Source organism: Coffea eugenioides, chromosome 5 (assembly GCF_003713205.1).
Source record: "Coffea eugenioides isolate CCC68of chromosome 5, Ceug_1.0, whole genome shotgun sequence".
NCBI classification, from domain to species: domain Eukaryota; kingdom Viridiplantae; phylum Streptophyta; class Magnoliopsida; order Gentianales; family Rubiaceae; genus Coffea; species Coffea eugenioides.
In genome coordinates, this window is record NC_040039.1 from 8,880,007 (window position 1) to 8,901,723 (window position 21,717).

At 35.4% G+C, this 21,717-nt stretch overlaps 1 protein-coding gene across 1 annotated transcript; it reads right to left on the bottom strand.

Annotated features, from left to right (window-relative positions):
- Positions 1-20,764: 20,764 nt before the first annotated feature.
- On the bottom strand, positions 20,765-21,409 carry LOC113771137 (40S ribosomal protein S4-like). The gene is made up of 2 exons (XM_027315754.1): positions 21,400-21,409; positions 20,765-21,243 (listed from the first exon to the last, which is right to left on the bottom strand). The coding sequence occupies exons 1-2, from the start codon at positions 21,407-21,409 to the stop codon at positions 20,765-20,767; spliced, it is 489 nt and encodes a 162-aa protein (XP_027171555.1).
- Positions 21,410-21,717: the final 308 nt, after the last annotated feature.

Genomic DNA, 21,717 nt, shown 5'->3' on the forward strand with positions numbered 1-21,717 from the left:
TGGTCCTTCATCTATTCCCAACGTTGCTGTCCTCTAAGCGTACCGTCGATTTGTGGACAAATCACTTTTAAGAGGAGGGGAATGATACAAACATGAAGAATCGGCTCCCTTCGAAATCTATAAAGATTATTCAAAGCTGAATTGGTGGTGTTACTTTACTACAACTTGTTGTCATTCATAAAGAGTAGAAGCAAGTTAGTTTAGTTAGTTTTTCTGTTAGTAAGTGATGTCGTTTATTGGTAGTGTCAAGTGAAGGGTTTAATTGTCAATTTAATTGCAGTTTTAGTTGTGTATTTATAGAGTTAATATTCAGCCAGCTTTGTCTTCAAAGAGGCCAAATCTTAGTTGGACTTTTAGTCCAAATCACATTAGGGTTTGAGTCATTGTAAGGCTATAAATAGCCTAGTTTTCCAAAGTTTATCTGTGAGGACCCGGAAATTTTCTTATTTTATCGAATATTATTGGCTTATTTAAATATTTATCCACCTGTCTCCTCCGAATAATTTATTTCCACCCTTTTTGAACTATTTACATGGAACTATGACTTGCAAATATTTTTAAAATGTTCCGTTAATAAATTTAATTTTTGGAAGCTCTTTTAGTGAGATTTAGTGAATACGTATTTGGAGGCAATAACTGATTTGAGAGTACAGTGACCTTGGAGATTTCAAAACTCATGTATTAGCCTTAAAATAGTTATTTTTATGACTAATTACCTTAGTAGTAGTTAGTTATTCTATCGTTACAAGAATTTCTTAGAAATTTCGATTTATCGCGCATAAGTCGGAAGTTCGCGTTTTTGCGCGCGTGACTAATTGAGGGACCTAAGACCTTTATTTTTAGACTATTAAGAATGAATAATAATAATATGAATGGAAGTGTATTAGAGGTTTAGTGTACTAGTGAAATAAAATCGAGAGGAATCGCGCACGAAACGCGCGCGTACGTGCACTATTCACGGTTGACTTTTGTGCACAAAACACCCAACCATCAAGCTTCCTTTAGAAGCTAACTACACCAGATTTTTGTCTCTCTCTCTTGCTCCAAACAGCCGGTCATCCAAGGAGCAAAAACAACCAAAAAGCTCTTCAATTTTCTACTTCAATCCTTGATCAAATCATCTCAAAATTCATCTACACTTTGCTAATTGTCGCGCCCCATTTTTTTATAAGAAAAATAAATGGTTTAAAAAGTGAATTTTGATTTAAATGGGAAGTAAGTAAAGAAAATGAAATGGGCCTAAATGGGACTTTGTAATGCGACGATTTTGACCCAAAATAAGTTTAAAAAGGGTTTTGAAATAAAAATCGGAGTCGCCACTTGGTATTGAGTTAAGGTGTACCAAGTCACCAAAAATGAGTTTTCGAAGGAAAAAGTAGAAAAACCCCTTTTAAACGACTTCTAGTCTACGAAAATCAAAGGAAAGGTTCGGGAGTCACATTTGACGAACGGGAAGGCAAGGATAAAAATCCCAGACACCCCTTCGACCTAGCCAAGGCTAGTTGCGTGATTTAGTCAAAGATTTTCTTGTTTTAACCTAAAGATTTATCACATTTGGACGTGCTATATGAATGCAACCCTAGACTTAGGAGGGAATCGGGGGGCAAAATTTCTCTTCAAAGCTTGAATGGTGCCAATCACATTAATTGTGACGCCCAATAATGACTCTTTGGAGAGGTCACGAATAATGCAAAAAGTATGAGACTCCAAGAAAAGAAAAGGGATGAAATAATTATAGAAATATACATGTCTTAAAGGAATGTATCATGTCGGGTACGGGGGACTAATGTTCGTGACTCAATTTTCCCTTTAATAGAGGGAATACGAGCGTGCTAAGGTTAGAAAAGCCAAACTCGTCCATATCCCATATTCAAGGGGTGTTCCCTAATCTAATCAAGCAAATGCACTACCCTACCCCCCTAATTTCCTAAATGAGATGCAAATCTAAATATTATATATACATAGGGGTAAGGGACATTTTATTAGAGGAAATATTATGTGAAAATGATAAAAATCCTAAAAATGGAAAAATATGCATGAAGTGTAGTGTAATCATACAAACATGATCTAACGAGGGAGGTCCCTAAGGGTCTAGCATTGGACTAGCCCATGTCTATGAATCCTCACTAGCATTGGACTAGTGGAAAATCGGAACAAAGAGCCACAACTAGCGTTGGACTAGTGTGGATTCGGGAAAGGGGGCCATGACTAGCGTTGGACTAGCGTGGTGACGACATGCATTTGTTACAATTAAATAAATCATGTAAGACCTAATAAAAGCATGTAAACACATAATATCACATAAACACATAACACATAATCATAATATCTAGATGTAAGGCCCTAAGAAAGCGGTAACACATAGCACATAAGCATGCAAATCATATCAAGCAAAGAAAGCAAACAAACCCTATCTATTACATTAGGGGGAGGCCCTACTACAATCTAATAGGGGATGAATAAAAGGAAAATAATAAATAAATAAACCCTTAACTATTACAACTCGGCATTTAATTGCCTTTCAAATGGTCAAAAATTAAAATCAAATAAATATACTAAATTAAAACAAATAAAGCGAATAAATAAGTGAATAAAATGAAAACATTTAAAAAAGGGCATGCAATCAAGCACATAAAGTCACGTAAGTGCGCACATAGGATCAAATAAAGTAAAAATAAGGGATAGGATGTACCTCCCTTGAGTTGGGACCCTAATGGAGTGAGATTACTTATTTACCCTCCAAAATAAAAGAAAAGATCAAGGCATCACAAATAACCACATAAATATGAAATGGAATCATAAAACATTTAAATAACTAAACAGTCCATATTCACAAAATTAGGATCCAATTGAAAGGAAAAAGGAAGTTTGAGGGATCAATTTGATTGATTTTTCCAATTGTTTGGGCCATAGTAGAACAAAAAGGGACTTGGGGGGTTAAGAGGCAATTTCTGAAAGTTGTTTTTGCATGCAAATGCATGCAAAGCCACGAAACATTGACTGCAACAAAACATTTCTGCTGAAAGCTTTCTGCAACTAAACAAAATACAACCGCTACTTTCATTTTTTGTTTTTGCATGCGGATTTCAATCTTAAACACCACTTTGGTCGAAAACTTTTTAACCAAACATTAAAGCCTGAATCTAAAACCAGATAAACAGCAACATTCAGCGTTCAACCATACAAAAACTTAAATTGAGATCATACAAAAAATGCAAATTTTCCTCAAAAGCTGTTTTCTTTGTTATTGATTCTTTACCGCAACTTAGCAGCTTTTTATCCCTATCAATAATCTATAAACCAGCCAAGCACTTGCCAACTTATCACCACAAAAGGTAAGGCAATCAGGTCAAGACCCATTCAAAACCCCCAGCAAAAATGTCCAAAAGTGTTCAACAAAGATTCGTAACTCAACTGGAAGACAGTCACAGGATTGCGATCCTCTTAGCAGTTCATGGAACCGGCATAAAAATAGGAGGTGAGCAAAATGAAAGCAAAACAACAACTTTTCTTCATACACTTGAGGGAATGAAAACTAATATGATGAAACAATCACAAAACAAAACAAATGATAAACTTCAATGCTAACAAATGCCAATGAGTGTGGAGCTTGTGATTTGTTATGTAACAGCCTTAGGAAATGCAGACTCCATGAGCTGCAAACCGCACAACATTTTGACAAGAAAAATGTTCCAGCAAACATGGAAACAAGAGGGAAGACCTCAAGGCACAAGGGACAGATTGATTATCACAAAAAGATCACAAACAAAGAGGACAGAGATAGTGGTGTGGACAGGCAATTAACGAAGGAGCGTCTGTAATTTCTGATGGCTTCGAAATTTTAGCAACTTCATGCGACAACAACAAGTTTTAACAGCAATAAAAATTCAACCATTCTCAAACCATCAAAAATCAAATCTTCGGAACATCAGAGATCACCTAAGAGAAAACCCACGGACCACATCCATTTCATTTTGGGGGAAGGAAAAAGATCTGTCCAGAATTTTGTGTGCCAATCTAGACGCAAGGCAAACCAAAATCCAGGCGACATGATCATCCACCATTCCTCCTATTTGGCCATGAGACAATGATGAAACCAGTTTCATCAAAGTCCAAACCATGAAACAAGGAGGAACCGAAACATTTCTAGTCAAACACATGCACACATTCACTCTCATTCTCACAGCATTCAACATCGGACAGACTTTTCACTTTTAAAACCAAAACTAGCAAGCTCATCAATCAATATACAAACGAACCCCAAACAATAACAAAACCAAAAAAAGCAGACCAAACCAGAACTTCAACCAAATCGAATCTCCAGTTTTTAGCCAAATCAGACGCAATATGCATATTAATTTAACAGAGACCCAGCAAATGAACCAAAACCCAGTTTCAGCTTAGCAAATTGGGCTCCATTTAGCGATAGGAATGAACAAGAAAAAAGAAGGTGGAAAGTTACCCGTTCGCTGCTTTTAAATCTGTATCCTCAGCAACAGGTGCCACGGCCGTAGAAGGAAAACAGCAACAGAAAAGGCAGCGCCACCACCAGAGCCGATATCGACGATATGGTCATCGATGTTCCTCTTCTTGCAGAGCTTGGCAAAGAAGCAAGGCCAGTCGGGTTCCACAGTCACACTAGCATTCTTCACCAACGTAGCGATCTCCTCTGACGCTGCGGCCGCACTGCGTTTTTCCTTTCCCAGATTTCCTTTTTCTAAACCCTCGGTTCTCCTCTCGAAGCTTTTCTTCTCATGCTCGCCGCTCTCCCTGATTTCCTTCCCTCTTCTTTTCTTGCCGGTTGCTACCCTATTTTTCCAAACCCTAGCCGCTACTCCAATCTTCCCTTCTGTCTTTTTTCTCTCACCAAGCTCCTTCGACCTTCCCCCGAAACTTTCCAGATCGTTCCCTCTCTCTCCAGCTCTCCTTTCTAAAACCTAGCCTTTTTCTCAGCCGTCATGCCCTTTCTTTTGCTTCATCAGCCTTTGCTGGTTTTTCTTTCTTCCGTCACACACACACTCCCTCTCGCTCTCCGTCCCCTTCTTGGCTGCGGCTATTCCTTTTATAGGAACCTCAAAGGTGAGGATGAAGGGTTGGTTTCTACCCAAAAACTTGAGCCCTCCGATGACCATCCGAAAAAGTCCCCCGTGGAAAAATCCTCCTGAAATGATATTTCTTCATGCTTCTGTAATGCTACGTGCGCGGCTCCTTTTTTCCCTTTTTTTTTAAATAATAATAACTTAAATGACAATAATAAACCAAATAAATAAAGAAAAATAACAATTTAAATAAAATCGGATAAAATGAACAAAACTAGGAATAAAAGATAAAACAAAAATGCTAATTTTTTTTTTGTGTTGGATTTTTAACAAAAATAAAAATGAGAATAAGATAAAATAAGCAACAGAATAATAATAAAAAATAAAAATAAATAGATAAAATGAATAAGAAGAAAGGCCAAAATTTTGGTGTCTACACTAATCACTTGGAGAGCATCTTAAGCTAGGAAAGAGGCTTCATTTGCACGGTTTTCTTGGACTCCATTGGATCGAAAATTTCTGCCTTGATCATCTAAGAAGGTAATGAACGATCAACCCCTCAAATCTTGCCTTATGAAAGTTATATTGCATGTATAAGCATATATATTCATGTGGGTAGCTTGATTTATGTTGGAAATTTGGTGTATGGGCTATATGAACTCCCACTATGGCTTGATGGACTGATTTGTTATGTTTTGATGTTATTAATGTTGGATTAGTGTTTAATCTAGTGGAAATAGGTTGTATTGTTGAAGGAAAACTCAAAGGAAGTGATGAGGAAATTTTTCCATTTCTGCCCCTGTACATGCCGTGGGCCTTAGAGAAATATTTTGTGGTTCGAATGAGTTGGTTATGATGTATACATGTTGTGTGGATTGTGTGAAAAGTTTCATCAAAAAATTTCGGGATTTGGATGGGTAGATGTTGAGTTTTCGAAATTCTAGGAAAACTGGAATTTTTCCCGAAACTGCTCTGGCAGTGTTTTTCAGACGGCTATAACTTTTCGTTCCGATGTCGAAATTGAGTGCCATTTGTGGCACTGGAAACTAGGCATTCCCAGATTTCAAACGGTATAAAATTCACATTCCGATTCCACCTGAGTAGTCCATACCAATTGTTTGAACATGACTGTCCTGTTTCACGTTTGTACTAGTTGTGGACAGATTTTTAAAATGATTCCTTCTGTCAACGTTTAGCCTTATGAATGTAGTTTTCGACGCCACCAACCATGCTCAATTCTAAGTTGAATTGAGTGAGTTGTGGCCGAAGTTCGAAACTGACTCAGGGATTGAAAACCCTTACTTTAGACTGATTTATAGCAAATGTTGCTTGGGACTTGATGTTGCGAAATTTTGGTGTTAATCACCTACCAAACACATCTTGGATGTTCCTTAGACAATTTCTACACAAATGAACCATGTTTAAGAGGTTTTTGTTGGCCAAATGTTTGAGAAAAGGAAAACAAAAGTACAAGGCAGATTGCCTTGGAAATTCTTGAAACTTCAACAGTTTTGTTAACTGACTTCCCATAGGAGTTTTTGCGTGAAAATTTGCAGAGGAATAACCCCTATATGGTAGTGTAATACTACCAAATTTGGTTCCGTTTCAAGTCCATTTCGATGCCCAATTAAAGTACCAAAGCTCAAGCTTTAAACCTGGAATATCTTTGTTTAGTGAGGAAATTCAGTAACTTTGAGCCGCCATATCTTGGTGGTCGAAACTCCAATTCTTGTTTCACTTGTTGAGTTGAAAACTTTGATTGTAACTCTAATTGAATTCCAAATTTCAGAGGCTAGTTCGAATTGTGTGAATTTTTCCGAATTTCTAAACTTTACCGAAAATCAACCCAAATCTGTCTTGGCATTCCAAAACAGCAACTTTGGGCCGAATTTTGAATATCTTCCATTTGGAATCATGAAATAGTGTCTTCTAGAAACTTTTATTACTTTGGAAGCAGTTTCCAACAGTATCAAGTTTTCCAATTTTGGACTTATAGAGAGTGAGATACGATTTTTCCAAAGTACGTGTAACAAATTTGAAATTTCCGAACTTAAAGAAAATTGAGGGTTTCGAACTCTCTATTTCTTCTTCGATATTGATAGACCGTTTTACACTTGATTTCAAAGATGAAAATCAGATTTCTCTTGTGTACTCTAGTGCAATCCTCCTCGATAATTAGGGATTTTAAGCGATAGTGTGTAATAGTTCATTATTAATTGTTCAGGCACTCAAGAGGACCTTCAAGAGGATCTCACGAAAGACGCCTAAACAGTCCACTTTTGCAAATGAAATTACTGGTTAATTGAATGTTATTATCTTGGTTAGTTATGACATAATTTTCTAATGTATACGAAACCTACTCTCATAGTGAATCATCTATATTTGTAGTTAAGCCATCCATACTCTCGTGGTTATGAAATTAACTACAAACTCAATTTTTCTATAAAATTACAAGGAACAAGCCACTAAAGCCACAAAGGTACATCTCTACTCTCATGAGTGAATTCCTACGTTTAGCATTTCCTTGAACTAGTGTCAAATCTCAGTTCTCATTGCAAACTTAACACCTTAAAATTGTCATAATTAATGGCCAGTTAATCATAATTAGAAAAGCAAAAGTGCTAAATAAGTTGTTCAAAATAATATCATCAAATAACCAAGTAAATATCACAAACAAAATATAGAAAGTTCATCCATAACTCTAGGCATAAACTTTACCTAAACATGAAGAGAATGAAAGAAAAGACCATATTTGTATTATAGCTAAACATGAATTCAAATACAGAAGAGAAAGTGATAGGAGAGAAGTCACTCTTGTCACATGAGTTCGAAACTCTCCATCTTACTCCTTAATTCTTCATCCAAATCCAACTACAAGTACAAAATGGATAAACTATACTAACTATACTATACTAATGAACTAGGAAAAACAAATGAAGACTACATTTTGGTAGTTTCTCTAGCCTTCAAAGTTGTCAAACAAGTTCAACAAAAGCCCTATATATAGAAAATTAAACCTCTAAGCAATCATGTTTCAAGTTTTGCAAATTGTGTCTTAAGATTCCTAAAAGTTGTTTCTCCAAATCTCCAAGATGTTTCATGCACTTTCTAGCTGAAATTTGTTCAGAAAATTGGTCCAAAAGTAGTAGAAAAAAGCCGCAAGTTAAGGTGCAACTGGTTCAGCTGTAAAGCAGCCAAAATATGAATACACACCCTCAAAATGCGGGTTAAGGTTACGTATTGGGTTGCATATTGTCCTCTCCTGCAAGTTTGCACTTTTCTTATCAATCTTCAACATTGCTCTGTTTTTGCACCAAATTCAACTGATATTTTCTCAATGATGGAGGTTGAATTAGTTCTTGTATGAAACCTAAACATTGTACTTCTTTGAATTACCTTTCCAATGCATCAAGAATCATCTAATTTAGATATCTGTAGATTAAGAAATGATCAAAATATCCTTGACTGGTCGATTTCGACTATATTTCGACTTTTTAACTAGGTAAACCATGAATTGGATTTTGATGTCTTTCAAAATGGTTCAAGAATCATCTCAATCCAATACTTGTATTTCAAGATATAGACAAAATACCAAAATGTATCAAAGCCATCAAATATTTCTTCTTTTATATTTGATTGCATTTCATCTTTTGAATATTTTGTACTTCATATTCTCTTTAAATTACTTCAAATCATCAATAATCATCCAAATATATTCCCAATCCACTCCATATGATGATTGAATCATTAAAACCTACAAAAATATGAAGTTTTCACCATTCTAATCCATAGAAATACAAATAATCACACATAAATTACAAAATGTAAACTGTCGCGCCCCATTTTTTTATAAGAAAAATAAATGGTTTGAAAAAGTGAATTTTGATTCAATTTTTGGTTGGAAAATGAATTTTTGATTTAAGAAGAAAGAAGAAAAAAAATGAAAAATATGGGTCTAAATGGGACTTGAAAATGCGACGATTTGACCCAAAATATAGTTTAAAAAGGGTTTTTAAAATAAAAATCGGAGTCGCCACTTGGTATAGAGTTAAGGTGTACCAAGTCACCTAAAAAAAATGAATTTTTTAAAGGAAAAGGTAGAAAGAAACCCCTTTTAAACGACTCCTAGTCTACGTAAACCAACGAAAAAGGTTCGGGAGTCACATTTGACGAAGGGGAAGGCAAGGATAAAAATCCAAGGCACCCCTTCGACCTAGCCAAGGCTAGTTGCGTGATTTAGTCAAAGATTTTCTTGTTTTAACCTTAAGATTCATCACATTTGGATGTAGTATATGAATGCATACCCTAGACCTAGGAGGGCATGGGGGGCAAAATTTCTCTTCAAAGCTTGAATGGTGCCAATCACATTAATTGTGATGCCCAATAATGACTCTTTGGAGAGGTCACGAATAATGCAAAAATATGAGATTCTAAGAAAAGGAAAAGGATAAAATAATTATAGAAATATACATGTCTTAAAGGAATGCATCATGTCGGGTACGAGGGACTAATGTTCGTGACTCAATTTTCCCTTTAATAGAGGGAATACGAGCGTGCTAAGGCTAGAAAACCAAACTCGTCCATATCCCATATTCAAGGGGTGACTCCCTAACCTATGCACGCAAATGAGTTTAGTAACTAGAATGAAATGCAAAAACCCTATGATCATACTTCAAATGTGGGAAAAGGGAGAAGGGTCATGCGAAAATGTAAATATACTAAAAAGAAAAAAAATGCATGAACATGAGATGAAGGCATGCGAATGTACTAGCGAGGGACGGTCCAATTGGATCTAGCATTGGACTAGTCCTTCACTAACGCTCTCTCACAAGCATTGGACTTGCAAGAGCTCGAGGGGAAGACCATGACTAGCGCTGGACTAGCCACGGTTTTGTGCATTTGCATCCATCATACATACATAAGTAAATGTGCATAATTAAAGCAAGTAGGCATGTGAGCACGTAATTCACATAACACATAAGCATGCATATCTAGATGCCAAACCCTAAGAAAGCAATTAAACACATAGCACATACGCATGCAAATCACACAACGAAAAAAACAAAGAAACCCTAACTATTACATTAGGAGGGGGAAGCCTACTACAATCTAAAAGGGGAAATAAGAAGGAATAAGACAATTAAATCCCTAACTATTACAATTTTGGCATTCGAGTGCCTCCCAAATGATAAAATTGAACTAAAATTAAAGCAAAACTAAGCAACTAAAGAAATAAATAAAGTGAAAACGAAATAAACACTTAAAGTCATGCAATTGCACACATAAGACACATATACGCACGTAGGGTCAAGTAAAGTCAAAAATAAAGGATAAGGTGTACCTCCCTTGAGTTGGAGCTCTAATGGGGTGAAATGACTTATTTACCCTCCAAAAATAAAGAAAAGGTCAATGCACCAATTTAATTTGAGACAATTAAAGAAAATATGCAAATACAAACTCACTTGATCATAAAGCTCTTAAAATCATAAATTAAGTGCAATTTAAACAAAGCATGGTAGTTAATTGAAGCAAACAAGCAATGAAAAGTTGTAAAATTAGAGCTGCCAAGGACCAAATTGAGGAAATTATTCAATTGGTTGGGTCGTAGTGGCATTATACAAAAGGCAAGAGGTGAGAATACAATTTTGGAAACTACTTCATGCATGCAATGAAGCTTTCTTTGTTTCTGCTAATTTCTTTCGTCTGCAACATACGGCATCACAAACCCAGCTTGCAAACACGGTCAGATTCCATTTGAACTAAAACAAACGAAACTACCACCTAAGCTTCTCACTTTGCAACATGAAATATCTGGATTTAAACGCACAAAAATTAGGCAAAAAGGGCATGCAAGCATCGAAATAACATTCTGAAATTTTCCCAGCTACAATTCTCTACCGTTGCCGTGTTCATGCTAATGCAATCTTTCCATCCAAACCAAGTTAATATTTCAAGCCAACATCAAAGCCTCGATTCCAAAACAACGAATTCACAAAATTCAACGTCCAAAACAAACCAAGAAAGAAAAAAAGAAGCGTAGGAATGGGAGCATGCAACTTTTCTGGAAAAGCTTCTGCTGTTGCTACCCTGAACAGCAAATCATCAGTTTTAATAAAAAAACAAGCACAAACCATCTAAAAATGATGAAATGTGTGCTAAACATTGAACAAAAGGAGATCAGCAACCAATGGACAATCACAGCATCCGAAATATGCATTTGTCTCTACCTCACTACAAGTGCAACCATAAAAAAACAGCAAAAGCAGCGTGAGGACTTGCAGCAAGCTGGTATTCATTTTCCAGCAAGCATCGAATCATGATTCAAGTGTTTTAAGGACTCAACTATGCAAACACAGACTAATCTAGTTCCTCTTCAACACCAGATTGAGCATGCAACGTAACTGTAAAAACTCAATGAGCATCCACGGAGAATAAAACAGCACAAAAGAATGCAACAGCTTCTTGCTTCGCTGCGAACTTCGCAGCTTCGAGCTCGTGTAGATTAAATGCTGAAACATTGCATTAGACTCACCATTTATCTACTAAATGCACACACATTTTCCAAACATCAACTTTAACAGCGAGGAACAAACCAACAAGATCATGCAGTCCATTCAAAACCATATTACGTTTCTGAGTTCATCATTAACAGGCGTCGCATGGTTTAAACAAGACTGACCATACCACAAACCCCATCAGACTTTCGAATGAAATGCCAAAACAAATCTTTTTTTTTTTTATATTTTCCTTGTCTAAAACCCCCACAACTTGAACATACCCCAGCTCTAGATTTACACACGACAAAAAAATCAGAACAAAGAAAGTATTGACGGCAAGCTTTTCCCTCAACTAAAAAAAACTTTTGCAACCTCTGAAACTTTGAGTTTTCAGCAACCTTACATAACAGGCATATGCCAAGTCATAATCCGACACAAAAGACAGCAAAAAAAATGAAGGGAATCAACCCCAATAGTTCCTAGGTTTCCGTCTCTCAAACCCAGCCCAAGGATTTTAAGCATGTAACGATCAAAGCTGCAAACTTTCCACTGTGAACTCGAGGTTCATCTCATGTGTATATTTTCATACAAAACCCGAATGAAACCTTCATTTCATTAGCCCCAAACCCATATAACCCTCAAGTCATCAGTTCTAACATAACCCAAACACAATGGCTATACACTCGAGGTGAAACCGGACAAACAAAAACAATAAAGAACAGATTAAAGATCATGCAAGTCTGAAATATACAACCTGCGGGGCTTGCTTGAAAGATATGAGGTAAAAGGGATTACCTTTAGCACCTTATGGTGTCCAGTGAACAAAGAAAAATCGAAGAGGTTGCGTCCAGACGCCAACTTTGAAGATGCAAATTTCTGGTGAAGAGATTTCCAAAGCTCCGTATGAAGGCAGAAACAAAAGCTTTTTCTTGTTCAGCCGCTGCCCCTTTTCTTCTCTTCCCCTTGCTGCCTTTCCTAGTTTTCTCTTTCTTTTTACCGTAAGCTTTCTCTATCTCTCACTCAGACCCTAGCCGCCCCTAAACTCTCCTCTCTGGTTTCCTTTTTAATTTCTTCACCCAACCAGCCGTCAAAAGCCCTCCGCTATTTTTCTTTTCCGCCGTCACAAAACACTCCCTCTCGTTCCGTTTCCTCCCCTCAACTCCCTCTCGGTTTTCTCTCTAGCTATCCCGCCGTCAAACCTTCCTTTTTTTCTCAGCCGTTTCCTTAGCCTTCCTTTTATATCAGGACCCCAACTCTCTAAACCCTCGCATGAAGGGTGTTGATGAGAGCCAAATAGGAATGGAGTTAAAATCATCCGATGGTAAAGAAAAACGATGGACAAAAACAATGGGAAAAGAAATGGAAATGCGCTCTTTCTCTTTTTTCTTTTTTTTTTTCACTTGAAACAAGCCTGATTTGATTTTTTGTTGTTGTTTTTCTTTTTCCTTTTTTTTTCATTTCCAAATGAACCAGTTAATTAATAAACCAAATAACGAAAAATAACAAATTAAGTAAAATTGAATAAAATAGACAAATACTAAAAAAATAAAACAAAATTGCTAATCTTAATAATTTTTTTTTTGTTTGATTGATGATCTTCTTTGTTTTTCAGTGGATTAATTAACAAAAAACAATTTTCTTAACAAAAATGAGAATGAGATAAATTAAACAAATAAATAATAGTAAAAATAAAATAAATAAATAAACAAAAATCAACTAGAATAAATAACAAGAAAGGCTAAAAATTTGGTGTCTACATAAACTTCACTAGAAACCTAGTTAATTAACTATAAAAATGAATAAAACACACCGAAACTAAATAATAAAACAACTTAAACACTCAAAATGCACACTTATCAAAATTTTTCATACTTGAACTACTGCTTGTCCTCAAGTAATTAAGAATTACAAACCATCACAATAGTTCAAATATATCCCTTTTTACTTATATGTCTTTCAAATTCATTTCCTCAATAACAAGGTAAATTACCATTCTGTACTGATTCATTTCACCACAAATACTCATCATACCAAGTAAAGGAGAGAGAATCATATCAAAAATTAAAACTTGTTCAACTCATTTCCTCCCCTCAACTAATTTACCTTTAAACAACTCATATGGCCAAGTCAAGGTATATAACTTCCATGATCATCTTTTTTTCACTCAATAGAGCGATTTATTCAATACACAACAAATAGTTTTCTCAAGTTGTGAAAATATCTTTTAATGTGAAAATCGACATTAGTATATGAAGTAAGTAGTGAAGATGTCTTTTGATACGAATATCGACATTGGTATATGAAGACCACTGGTTACTTAAGTTCATCACTAATTAGAGTTTCATTTGCATACTCATAATTCAATAGACGTTTACGTGAAAATCGATATTTATAGATGAAGATTCCCAATTATTAAGGTTCAAGAATCATTGGAGTAAACATTTATTTAATTTTTTTTTCTTTTTTCTCATTTTCCTTTTTTATTTTCTTTTTTCTAGGAACTTCCCACATATAGAATGATCATAGAAAAAGTAATACAACTATTGACCATATTCATCATTTAATTTGTAAAATTCAATCAAGATAGGAAACTTATCGAGTATGAAAAGTTTAAGGCATAATTACTTCTACTTTACAAGGTATATTTTCTTCATAGCAAAATTTCTAGTCACATAGGAGCTATTTTCAAGTTAAATAAGAAATGACACATAAATTTTACTCCAAATGGGGAATTTTGACTGCTTGAAAATTAACAAAATTGTGAAAATTTTGAACCATTTTCCTCAAATCACCATAATTAAAAAGGAAGTAAACCTCTACCCTACATTTAAAGTGCAGGTAGTCTTCAATGTATGAAAAGGAAAAGTAAGAGTAAAAGAAATACTTCCTCTATGGTGAATTGCCCTCTTGCTTGGGATTTTCAATGGTCTCATCTTTCTTCAATTTCAACAATTACTTACGTAAATGAAAGTCAAAGATTACAAAAGTTTCATATAATAACCATTAGTTTGCAAAAAGTAGAAAATAAAAGCAACAAACTTTATTGTGCAAATGAAAGTCAAAGAAGTGCATATGATACTTGTATGGTCAAAAAATGAACTATATTGGCCTCAATGATTCACCATGCAATTAATATGCAAATGTATGATTTGAACCTCAAAAACAAGTCATATGAAGTCATTTAGTATGATTATGCATCCTAAAGCACCTTCATATGTTCATCATGCAAGCTTATGCATGAATGAGAATGGAACCAAAAAGGTGAAAATAGAAACTATCTTACAAAGTTAAAGAAATTCACCTTGAAATAGTTATATGCGGGAAATGAAATGTGATTGAACCATTTTCATACTTAAATGAGCCTTAACATGAACTTTATGCAATTGAGCTCAATAAGGACTCATGAAGATTAAACACACCAATGATGTATTTTAATGATGCATTTGAATGTTAAAAACTATTCCAAATGATGTTAATGGGTGAATACAAATGTTGATTGATCAAGAAATTTGAAGAAATAAGTGAAGTGAATGTGTTTTAGGCATAAAAAGAAGAAAAATGGCATATTAAGCTAAGTTTCGTATTATGGAAAAGTGAAATATGCAGGCTGAATATGCGGGCTGATACCCCGCGTTTTGAGGATGTGTTTTCTCCAGAAATTATGAAGATACACTAAAATGCGGGCTGAGGGTGCATTTTTGAGGTTGCGTATTTACTTCTTACATTTTTTTTTGCAATTTTGCTGCAACAAGAAGTTACTGTTCCATTGGTGTGCCTCATACCTCAAATCAAAACCTATTATTGTAAAGAACAATGCACCATGTCAAACACATGTAACTTGGTCAAATGCACTATTTTAACACAAAATTTAGCATAAAAACACATGAATCAAAATTTGAGGGTTGTAGAAGTTGATCATTGAGCTCCCTTGGCACCTTATTTTGCACATTTGATTTCAATTCTTGAACCCTAGCATAAAAACATAACAAACACACCAAAACATACATGTTAAGCATAAAATCACACCAAATTAACATAAACTTAAACAAACATTGGGTTGCTTCCCAATAAGCGTTTTTTATAGTCATTAGCTTGACTATTTCACCTTACTTTTGAAAAAGGTTTTGTTAATGGATAATCCACCATTTTAGGTCGTGATGGATCAATAAAAGGTGACTTGATAGGAAAAGCCACATAATCAAATGATATGAGAGATGAAAGAGACTTAACTATTCTAAGTGTTTCATAGATATTACCTTATAGTAACACCACTTGAGAATATTCCAAAGGAATGTCCATATGACCTTTTTCAATGATTATGATCTTGGAACCTGTGACGCCCCCACTTCTCCCTAAGACGAACCAAAGGGTATCCGCGGGACGCCTGCCCAACTCTCGCCAGGACTCAAGCAATTTGCGTTCAAACTTATAACTGTACTAGACATCACACCCAGATAATATAAATGCAATTAGTGCGGAAGCGTTCAAGGTTAACAATATTTAACAATTACCAAATTCATATAACGGGTTTCCAAATACATCCCAAAATATACAATAGCTAAAATGTCTAACCAAAAGAATTGGAACCCTATTACAAAAGTCCACAAAATACTCAAAATGGGAATTTCCACCGAGTCCCATTCATGCCCAAACTTGTTAAGGAAAACAAATCTACAGGGTGACCAAAACGCTCGTGAGGCCAAGAACACACATGCAAGCACATTGTTCAAGTAACAATCCCAGATTGACAAGTCGAGCAATAATATATCCAATGATTAACAATTTACGAGGTAAGTAACCATAAACAATTCAAGGATATTGGAGCTCTCAGGAGCTATCACTACAAGAAAATTGGTCATCAGTGACAACTTTTCTTTGTGACGAAAAAAAGTTGTCACAAAAGCCGATCCTTTATTGACGACTTTCTAACTCGTCACAAACCTCTAATGGGAGCCAACTCATTTGTGACGACTTTTCTAAGTCGTCACTAGTAAATTCCCGCCAAGATTTAGCAAGAGGGCGGGAGTGTTTAGAACACACAATAGTGACGACATTAAGAACATCATCACTATTGCTTGGCCTATTTACGGACGACTTTTTGTTGTCGTCACTGATCACTAAAAAAAAGTTATTAGTGACAATATTTTTTAGTGATGACAATATGTCGTCAGAAAAGGGATTCTTTAGTCGCGACACCTAAAGTTGTCACAATTCCATCAAAGCAACTAAATGTTTATTGACGACAAGGAGAGTTGTCATAATTGCTCAAAGCAACAGAGTCTTCAGTGACGACCTTGAAAAATGTTGTCACTAAAATGATTTATTCAGTGACAACTTCTAATATCGTCACTGTCACTCTACCGATTCGGATTTAGTGACAAGAATTAATCGTCACTATTTAAAGTACTTATTTCTAAGTCACTTTCATTAATTCTACTGTGCCACCCTAACTTTTGCGATTTAGCCCCAAATGTTGTAAAAAATTCCATTAATTCCATTATGATACCTTAACTTTTACAATTTAGCCCCATATGTAGTACACCGATTTCTTTAATTCTATTATTACTCCCTAACTTTTGTAATTTAGCCCCATATGTAATTCACCAATTTCATTAATTCTACTATGGCACTCTAACTTTTGCAATTTTACCCCCATATGTAATACACCAATTTTATTATTTCTATTATGGCACCCTAGCTTTTACAATTTAGCCCCTATTTTCAAATTAGGAAATTGCGAATGGTATCTTGATAAACTATGCATAAATATTTTATAATTTTCTCAAACTTAAGTAATAATTTGTTATAAACTCTAAAGATATATCTTTCATTACAATAGTTATAAGGCAGGCAGGTCTTTTTATCAATGGAATAAGAAATTTATGCCAGATTTATCCTTTGTACTACATGCCAAGTAGTATTAGCAAAGGAATAACAAAGTACTACAAAGTAATTAACAAAATAGCCTTCAGGGAGTGTAGTTTATGGGCAAATGAGCATTATCTATTCAAAGTACCAACTTTTTATGGGCATTTTACTCTCAAACATATAATTTATGATAAATTTATAAATGTTTGTAAGTAAAATTCAAAAAGTGTTACACTGATTTCTTACAAAACGAAAACTGGCAGGTTATCTTTTCAACATAAATTAAATTTTTTTAAAAAAAGAAATGGCCCATAAAGTACCAACTCTTTGTGGGTTTCCTTTACATGAACAAATATTTTGCTCTTTATGGGCATTTCACTCTGAATCATTTAATTTATGTTAAATACATAAATGTTTGTAAGTAAATTTCAAAAAGTGTTGTACTAATATTTTTATGAAAGGGAAACTGGTAGGTTTTGTATTTAACATAAATTAAATATGTGAAAGCAAAAAAAAAAAAGAAATTACCCATAAATCTATATCTTGCAAATGTATTACAAGAAATTTGGTCATTAGTGCAACCAATTGTTATTCTGTTTTTGCTCTCTAATGATTTTTTTAACTATTAGGAACTCAAATTTTGTCATGTAAATTAATATTAGTGCAATAATTTGAAGTGAAATTAACCATTTGAAACAAATCATCTCTCCTTATTATAAAATAAAAAAAATTCTGGAGTTTTGGGCAAAAATAATGAAAAGAAAGATAAGTAAGTTGTAATTTAGTTCACAATTTTGAGAAAGTGATATCAATATTAATATGGGATCAACTGTTTGATGTCATAAAAAAATTACCTATTATGAATATTTTTACAAAAATATTTAAAAGTTGCAAGTAATAATATATTAGTAAAATGTTAATTCAAAACTAAAAAACTTGGGTTGAAATTTTCGTACGAGTAGGGGGGGAAATGTAAGGAATTGAAATTTCATTCAAAGTCAATAGTTTGAGGAGAAGCGCGGAATTGACTTGAACACTTAGTGAAACCAACAACTCGCGGTCATGTTTAGTCATTCACCGAACAAAAGGCTACCAGCCATGAGCCAACAGCCAACAAGCAACACTTAGAACCAAAAAACACACCACTGCTCCTCATCTCTGCCGAGAACCAAAAAACACACTGCTCATCTCTGCCGGAAACATCTCCTCGCTGAGAACCAAGAAACATCTCCTCGCCATCTGCTAATCGATCTTGGCTGGGAAATGATGAAATAGAAGACCACATTTAGCAGCAACTGTCTACAAAAAAAGGTATGCTGATTCTCTTTTGCCTCCCTAATTTTCCCCCAAATGGTTTGCCCCTAATTAATTTCCCCGTTTAGATTTAAATTCCATCCAGACTCGAGAATGATAAGTTTGATATTTTATCCAAAAACTTCGATAGAACTGAAATCTGAGTTAGGAAACGCTCGTCGTCAACTATAGCTGATCAATTAGCTTTAATTTGACACGTACATTTGGCAAAATTTTCTGCTTTTTGATCTAGAGACTGACAAAATAAAACCTTCCGCTGCTAAAAAAACTTAGTTGTTTGATTGGTTATTCATTGAAAACTTTACAAGATTTCGATCTGCTATATGTTTCTGTAGTATGATAAACAGATTATTTATGGGGTTTAAAATAGAAAGGTCAACTTTAGCTTCTCCAACTGCTATATATTTGCATCTCGCCTTGTGTGTGTGTGTGTGTTCCCCTTGTTTTGGCTAATTTCTTGGTATTCTGGTGCATTTCACTTTGTCATTCTTCTCAGTCTATTCTTGTTTAGAGGCTTGTGAAGTACTTGTTAAATGTTGTCGAGTCGAAGGAGGCAGGGACCTAGAAATTTGTTGTTAGTGATACTGATCGGAGGTGGCATGGCATGCTTACAATAACGCTGATAAATTGCAAGGAAGCTTGTGGATCCCTTGATACAGTCTCAAGTTTAGGACTTTTTTCAAGTGAATTGAGAGATAAAACCAGTACAACTGACCAAATATACTTGGCCATTACTATCCAGATTTATTCTTCACCTTTCTTTGTTCTATTTTATTGTTCTTCTGTAGGAAGTAATGCAAAGCATTCTAAGATGTCGTATTTCAGTTTCACATTTTTCATGGAAGTTCATCTGGTAGGTTTTAGAAAGACCGAGTAGTAATGTTCCCATTCGTAATTTTGATTTGTTGGGTAATGCGGAATATTAGTAGCAGCAGACTGCGGTTTTGCACACGGACTTGGATGGCATGGGTGCATTGTGAATTACGTGATGTTCTAGCACAAGTTATTGGATACGGAAGGTGGATGCCATAGCATTGATTTTGCAATTTGACTTCTTAGGGGAATGAATGGTGGTGATTTCAAGTCGTGCAAGCCACTTACTCTTCATGTATAGATTGAAACTTCTTTTTCAGCTTCTCGACTCAGAATAGCTTCTTCTTTAATTTACTTGCACATAAAACGAAACGATGCCATGAATTTGCTGGCAAATTGGAAAGTTATTTGGAACTTGTATGTATGCCTTTCAGACCTTGTGCCCTGCCCTGTGTACGAGTTGGGCGCAAGGATAAAGGTTTCGCTTCCTAGTTATGATGCCTTTTCGTGCACCAGTCATCCCTCATGCTAACACAACGAAAGGGAAAACTTGTTTCCACCCCATTCTGCCCCCTAAACTCCCGCTTGGGTTATCCAGACTTCCCCTGCTACTGGTATCCGAAGTTACAGGTTGACTGACTTTTTGTATTTTCCCCAGCTCCTTACATATATCATCTTGCTTAACACTGGACATATTTTTGCTAAAAAATACAGATGACTTCTCCAAAATGATAATTTGACCTGAGCCTTCCTCGTATCTCTTCAGCAAGTACATTAGCTCCTTAGCCTGACTGGGCTCAGCTTTACAAAATATTAGAGAATCATCAGCAAAAAATAAATGAGAGATTGATGGTCCTCTTCTGCTGATCGTCATTCCAGTGATTTTCTTGCCATCTTCTGCTCTCTTAAGTAGATTTGACAGCCCTGCAGAGCACAAAAGGAATAGATAAGGTGACAAAAGAACATACATACAAACAATATACATACAAAAGAACATCAATGGCGGCACATTATCAGAAACTAGTCATATATCTATATGTATTTTTTTTAAAACCTGTAACTGTAGGGTTCTAGATAGCAGTGCAATCACCGCGCCAACACAAATATTTAATGTCCAAAACTGTAACTAAACAAGACAAATAAATCATTAAACCCAACTCAAAAATTGCAACATCTTACTACTAGTTTTGCAAGTAAAATGTTACCCTCCCAAAGACGCTAATAGTAGCAAAATTAGGCAGTAGTAGCCGCCTGGGCAGCAATCCTTTTCCTTTGTTCCTCTATAACTGACAACTTGATACCTTTGCCCTTTGGGGGAGACACCCAGGGCTTTGCACCTTTTCCAATGATGAAGACATTACCAAGACGAGTAGCAAACTCGTGACCTGTGGCATCTTGGACATGGATGGTCTCAAAGCTTCCCTTATGTTTCTCTCTATTCTTGATTACTCCAACCCAACCTCTGTTCCTTCCCCCAGTCACCATGACAACATTCCCAACATCAAACTTGATGAATTCAGTAATCTTGTTGTTCTCCAGGTCAAGTTTGATGGTGTCATTGGCCTTGATGAGTGGGTCTGGGTAACGAATGGTATGACCATCATAGGTATTCAGGTATGGCTTGCCCTTCTGTCCAAACTGTACTGATCGAACCTTACACAGCTTAAACTTTGCCTCCTCATCCCTGAAACTTCTGGTTTGATTAGCTGGCCCTGGCTATGTTGTTAACTAAGCTGATATGGTGATCATTGTCTGTGTGGCCCGGGATACAGTAGTGCTTGCCAAGAAAATCTCACAAGACTCCAGAATTAATTCCTATCTGCCTTACATTGTGTTTTGCATTGCACACAGCCTCCTCACATGCTTACATTGTGACATGTTTGAATTTAGTAATAGCTGTGTTGTATTTTGTTTAATTTTTATTATTGTTGTATGGGAAGATTAATTTCCTATATTTATTATATGTGTTGTTGTAATATCATGGTTGCATATTTTTTTGTGTTAGGATCAACGGTGCTTTTGAAAAAACATGGATAGGAGTTGGATGACAATTAAAGATTACTTGCATCCTAGATATTTGGCAGGAGTGAAAGAATTCGTTCAGTTCGCTTATTTAGGCAAGGATCCCACATATAAGCTCCCTTGTCCATGTAAAGGGTGCAACAACTTTGAGGATCAAACTATGG